We start from the raw sequence: 6939 nt of genomic DNA, 5'->3' as shown, positions 1-6939 counted from the left end.
CTTACCCTTTTCATTCCCAAATCAAATCACCTATTATTCTGTTCAAGACTTTCCAATGGTTTCTCACCTTATTTATAGTAAAACCAAAATTCCTATTATGATTTACAAAAGCAATGTAGCACATGAACATAAATGTAAAGCCTATATAAAATTATGGCAAATAAAATCCAGGAACATATGAAAGCATAATCATAACCAAGTGGAGTTTGTCCCACGAATGCAAGGTTGGTTTAATATATGAAAATCAATGTAATTCACCACATTAACAGATTAAATTCAACACCTGTAGGGCTTCCCTGGTGGCACAGTGGTTGAGAGTCCACCTGCTGATGCAGGGGACACAGGTTCGTGCCCCAGTCTGGGAAGATCCCACATACCATGGAGCAGCTGGGCCCGTGAGTCATGGCCACTGAGCCTGCACGTCTGGAGCCTGTGCTCTGCAACAGGAGGGGCCACAACAGTGAGAGGCCCACATACCACAAAAAAAAAAAAAAAAAAAATTCAACACCTGTTTATTATAAAAATTCTCGGCAAACCAGGAACAGAAAGGAAATTCCTCAAGCTGATAAAGGGCATCTATGAAAAATCTGTAACATCAACAGTGAAAGAGTGAATACATTTCCCCTTACAACAATGCAAGTATATATGCTCTTACCAATTCTATTCAACATTTTACAGGAGGTCCTAGCTATTACAATTAGTCAAGAAAAAGACATAAAGATCAGAAAAGAAGAAATAAAACTATTTGCAGAAAAAATGTTCATGCAGAAAATCCTCAGGAACTTACAAAACTACTAGAACAACTGCTAAATCAATCCAGCAAGGTCAAAAGATGTAAAGTTAATATAAAAGTCTAACAACATTGTAAATGAACTATACTTCAGTAAAAAAATTTTTTAAATCAATTTACATTTTTACATACTAGCAGCAAACAATTGGAAAATGGTCTTTTTAATATAAGAGCACGAAAAAAACACAAAAGACTCAGGGAAAAAAATTTTAGATATAAATATATTTTTATATATAGCTATATAAATATAATACTTATAAATATAAGACCACTACACTGGATATGACAAAACACTGCTAAGAGAAATTAAGACTGTAAAAAATGGCTAAATAAACAATACTCAGGAATTGAAAAAAATGATATTAGGATGTCATTTCTCTCCAAACTGATACATAGATTCAACACAATCCCAAACAAAACCCCAGGAGGCTTTCTGGGTGGAAATTCTCAACTTCATCCTAGAATTTATATGGAAATGCAAATGATCTATTAAAGTAGTCAAAGTGATTTTACAAATTGAACTGATATCAAAATTTACTATAAACCTACAGTAATCAAGACAGTGTGGTACTGGTGAAAGGACAGAGTTTAGAACTTAATGCATGCATATACAGTCAAATGACTTTCAGTGAAGGTACCAACAAGACAATATAATGGGGAAGGGAAAGTCTTTAAAAGAAAGGTACTGGAGAAACTATATATACAAATTGGGAAAAAAAAAAAAGAACTTCAACCTTTACCTCACACAAGACACAAAAATTGGCTCAATGGAACATATACCAAAATATAAAGCCAAAATGATAAAATCCCCAGGTGAAAACACAGAAGAAAATGTTTGTGACCTGCGGGTAGCAAGACTTTCTTAGATATGACACAAAAGGGACAAACCAAGGCAATAATTTGGACTTAACAAATACTGAAAACTTCGGATGTTCAAAAGACAGTAGTAGGAAAATAAAAATACAAGTCACAATTGGTATGTATATCTCAATACACATAAATGACAAAGAATTTGTATCAGGACTATACAGGCATACCTCAGAGGTATCATGGGTTCAGTTCGAGGCCACCCCAATAAAATGAATGTTGCAATTAAGCGAGTCACACGAATTTTTTGGTTTCCCAGTGCATGTAAGAGTTATGTTTACACTATACTGTAGTCTATTAAGTGTGCAATAGCATTAAGTCTAAAAAAAATCAGTTTACATACCTTAATTAAAAAGCACTTTATTGCTAAAAAGTACTAACCATCATCTGACAACGCAGGGTCACCACAAACCTTCAATTTGTAAAAAGTGCAATATCTGCGAAGTACAATAAAGTGAAGCACAATAAAATGAAGTATACCAGTATTAAGAACTTTTACAATAATAATAAAACAACCTAATAAAACATGGGCAAAAGATTTGAACAAATACTTCACAATAGATATATGAATGGCCAATAGCACATGAAAAGATCCTCAACATCATTAGTCATCAGATAAATACATACTAAAACTACGAGATACCATAACACAATCATTAGAATGGATAAAACTAAAAATAGCTCACCAAAAAGGGAACCCTCCTACATTGTTGATGGGAATGTAAATTGATGCAGCCTCTATGGAAAACAGTATGGAGGTTCCTCAAAACACTAGACTTGCCATATGATCCAGAAATCCCACTCCTGGGCATATATCCAGACATAACTATAATTCAAAAAGATACATGCACCACTATGTTCATAGCAGCACTATGTACAATAGCCAAGACATAGAAACAACCTAAATGTCCATCAACAGGTGAATGGATAAAGGAGATATGGTACATATGTGTGTGTATACATACACACACACACACATATATACATACATACACACACTGGAATATTACTCAGCTATAAAAAAGAATGAAATAATGCCATCTGCAGCACATGGATGGACCTAGAGATCATCATACTAAGCCAAGTAAGTCAGAAAGAGAAAGACATACCATATGGTATCACTTATATGTGGAATCTAAAATACAGTACAAATGAATATATTTGCAAAACAGAAACAGACTCATCTAGAGAACAGACTTGTGTTTGCCGAGGGGGAGGAGGGGTGGGGGAGAGAAGGATTGGGATTTTGGGATTAGCAGATGCAAAGTATTAATATATAGGATGGATAAATAACAAGGTCCTATTGTGTAGCACAGCAAACTATATTCAGTATCCTGTGATAAACCATAATGGAAAAGAATATATGTATGTAACTGAATCACTTTGCTGCACAGCAAAAATTAACAACATTGTAAATCAACTATACTTCAATAAAATTATTTTAAAAAAGAAAAAAACCTCACCAAGATATGGTGAGGATGTAGAGCAACTGGAACTCTTCTACAGTGCTGGTGGGAATGAAAATGATACAATCTCTTTGGAAAACTATTTGGCAGTTTCTTAAAAATTTAAACATATTCCTGTCATATGACTCAGTTTTTCCACTTTCAGATATTTACCTAAGAGAAATGAAAACGTACGTCCACACAAAGTCCTGTATGTGACCACTTTATATAGCCCCAAACTGCAAACAACCCAAAAGTGCATCAACAGGTGAATGGAAAAAGTGTGGAACATCTATACAATAGACTGCTACTCAGAAACAAAAGGAGTAAATTATTTATATATGAAACAATATGATTTTCAAAATAATTTTGATGACAAAATAAGCCACACATAACAGTATGATTCCATTTAGTTTAAATGCAAAATAATCTAAAATGACAAATATCAGATTAATGTTTGGAGCCAGGAGTGAAGAAGAATGAACTGCATAGAGGTACAAGCTATCTTTTGGGGTGATGGAAACGTTTTATGTCTTGATTGTGGTGATGGTTTCATGGACGTATACAACTGGCAGAACTCATCACATTGTGTAATTTATATGAATGCAATTTACTGTATGTAAATAATTAGTTATTAAGAAAAGTATTATAGGGACTTCCCTGGTGGTCCAGTGGTAAAGAATCTGCCTTCTTAGTTCCTGGTTGGGGAACTAAGATCCCACATGCCGCGTGGCTACTGAGCCTGCATGCCACAACTAGAGAGCCTGTGTGCCACAACTACAGAGCCCATGCACTCTGGAGCCTGCATGCCACAACTACTGAGCCCACGTGCCACAACTAGAGAGCCTATGTGCTCTGGAGCCTGCATGCCACAACTAGAGAGAAACCCAAGCACCACAATGAAGAGCCTGTGCGCAATAATGAAAGATCCCACGTGCCACAATTAAGACCCAATGCAGCCAAAAATAAGAAAGAACAAATTATAGATGGAATCAAGAAAGATTAAGTAAAGAGAGACTTCAGTAACATAATAAAAAAAGAAACTCATGTAATAAGCTCTTTACACTGAAAATAGAGACTATACCTTGGAACATATGGAACCGTTAAAGAAAACTAATGCTATATTAGGACATATAAAATCCTCAAATCGTTAGTAGAATTAGTACTAATTACTATCCTGATCAAATATGATAAAACAATTTGATCAAGATAAAATAAAACAAGAAAACTTTCTTTTAAACAACTCTTGTGTAAAAAGGAATTTAAAAAAAAATAGGTTGTCTAGGAAATGGAAATAAGAAAAACAACTACATATCAGAATCTATGGAAGTCACCTAAAGCTATATTCAGAGGAAAATTAAAACTCCTAATAATGTCATTAGTGAATGAGAAAATGAAATTAATACTTTAAGTTTTTTTCAGCAAAATGGAAAACAAAATAAACCTAAGGAAATTAGATGGAAAGAATTAGTAAAGAGAAAAGCAGAAAATAGAGAATTAGAAAAGAGAAGAATGATGACACTATATATTTAACAGATACATCCAAAAGCTGGATTTTAAAAATAAAAATTAACAAAATTGACTGAGCAGCAAACAATTTTTTAAAAAAATAACAGCTATGTAAAATAAATTAAAATTGGAAATTACCAGATATAAAAGAAAAACAATTATAAGCGATTATTATGCTCAGGTTCATAGAAATAAATCTGTAACCTAAATGAAAAGGGTAACTAACTAGAAAAATTTAAATTTATATAATTTAACCCAAGGAAGAAACTATAGGGAGGTTAATTAGCAGAGAGGACATTGAGAAAGTTGTCAAAGGTCCACTTCCCCACAAAGGCCCAAGTACCAGGACTTTTCTCTCAAACTTGAAGACTATGACCTCATTCCTTCACACTAACATCTCTAAATCAGACTTTTTCTTCTTAGCCTCCATCTCCCTCCAATCATACATTGCATATCTTCCCTTGGCAATCTCCCCATCTCTTAAAAATAAGTCTCTTATTGTCCCAAGCCAAATTCATCTTTTCCTCTACCAACCTGTTCTTTCTTCTGACTTGTTTCTATTAAATGCTATCACTTTCCAGTTACCCAGACTTGAAAATACAACTGGAAATGCTTTTTCTTTGATGGTTTATAAACCTCTGAATAATCCTAAAAATTGAGCAGAATGATTTTATGAAAGTAGAAATTCAGTGAATCACGTGAATAAGTAAATGAATCAATCCTTCAATCTGAAAGGAATGAGTGACTAAAAAGGAAAAAATATGCATTGCTGTGTCTGGATTTTTAAACATAGTATGGAGCAATGTGTGTAAAACTAAAAAGCAAGGACAAGGAGATAACTGTGACATCTGCATCCAGAGAATAAGAAAATATTATCAGAGAAGACAGTTATGTGTGAGAGAAAATATACACACATAATGTGTGAGGAGAGTTAGGTTGGGGAACTCACGCCAGACACACCACAGTGTTTCTTCCCAGGCCTTGAGCCTTTTCAGGCTACCCAGGAAACATCAATTATGAGCTGGAACTTTACAGAATAGCTGGGCTTTTCCTTGCAATGGCCTCTGCCTGCCTAGTTCTCTCTCACTCACCAGGGCATGCTCCTCTTGTCCCCTCCTTCTTCACCATCCAGGGCTCTTTTCCTTGCTCCAATAATGAGATCACATCTGGCTTAGAAACTGAAACTCCTGCTTACAAGAAATAAAAGGGGAATTAGCCAGGCCCATAAATCAGATCAAGCTGCTTGGTCATCAGGAAGGTGAGGCCATTATAGAAGGGAGCTGAGGAAGAGATGAAGTATTCTGAAGAATGGGGAAGATGAAGTTGCATGGACAGTCTAATGAAGCTGCCAATTCTACAAAACTATATTTATCTGGGGGAGCACAAAAATCAGAAACTTAGCGAACTATATCAGAGGTTTCCCAAACATTACATTGGAAAGCAGCCCTATGTGCAGATTCTGAATTACAGGGAGACCTCCTTACCCAGTGATACCAGGCTCCTATAGTTCTGCAACATCACTTTCCTGTACAAATTCCTCTGAGCAGGGTTCAGCCATTCCCACTCCTCTTGAGAGAAATCTACAGCCACATCCCCAAATGTCACCAAATCCTGAAATGACATAAACATATTCTTGCTCAACTAGTGTTCTTACCCTCGCATGAGCATAGTTTAAAAAATTAAATTGTCTATACTTCTGGAGAGAAATACTACAGGTAGTGAAATTTTCTGTCAGTATCTTGAGTTCTGAGCAACACATGTCAAGTAATTGCTAGACAACTTCTCTGTGCTTAGTGTTGATATTCTGTCATGGAAAGTATACAATTTCAGAGTCTCTACTGATGGAGAAAAGATACACACAGAAATTGGCAATAACAGAACACTAAACAATCAAGTGTAAAATGTTATTCATACTAAATGCTAGAGCATTTCTCAATATGGAAAATAAGGATAGACTGGGGCAGTGAAAAAGGCTTCAAAGAGGAGGCAGAAACATGAGTTATGCCTTACAGGATGTACATGGTCTAAACCAGCATTTTCCCAAATTCTACAATGGAATGGTCAATGTTCCAGCTATATCAATAAGGCATATATTAAAATATATTTGATGCTTATAACTGGTTTTCTAAAATTAAATACAAATATAATAAAAACAGTAAAGTTTTATGGTGATTTTGCAAAAATATAACAAAGTATATGCCATTATGGAGAACAATCAGGGACAAGAAAAGATTACATAACAGCTCTGACAACATCACTAAGTTTCAAAGACAGCTGGTAACTTATCATGCTACCTAAAAGACAAAATAATAGTAATTTTAAGCACTA

At 34.9% G+C, this 6939-nt stretch overlaps 1 protein-coding gene across 3 annotated transcripts in view; it reads right to left on the bottom strand.

Moving 5' to 3' along the window:
• Nucleotides 1–6939, bottom strand: part of ZNF583 (zinc finger protein 583) — a 40357-nt gene that overhangs the window by 20672 nt on the left and 12746 nt on the right. For 2 of the 3 annotated variants that reach the window (XM_022584967.3, XM_030761173.2), the window contains 2 exons: nucleotides 6096–6222; nucleotides 5703–5798 (listed from right to left, as the gene is read on the bottom strand). In XM_022584967.3, the coding sequence (XP_022440675.2) occupies nucleotides 5703–5798; nucleotides 6096–6222 (223 nt within the window). Of the gene's footprint in view, nucleotides 1–5702; nucleotides 5799–6095; nucleotides 6256–6939 lie in introns of those variants that run through there. The other variant, XM_030761171.2, reaches the window with a different exon arrangement.

This window comes from Delphinapterus leucas, chromosome 20 (assembly GCF_059928025.1).
Source record: "Delphinapterus leucas isolate spDelLeu-1000000601 "Yukka" chromosome 20, BTC_Dleu_Yukka2, whole genome shotgun sequence".
Lineage (NCBI taxonomy): Eukaryota > Metazoa > Chordata > Mammalia > Artiodactyla > Monodontidae > Delphinapterus > Delphinapterus leucas.
The sequence above is the reverse complement of the archived record's forward strand: the minus strand, read 5'-3'. Positions and strand labels throughout refer to the sequence as shown.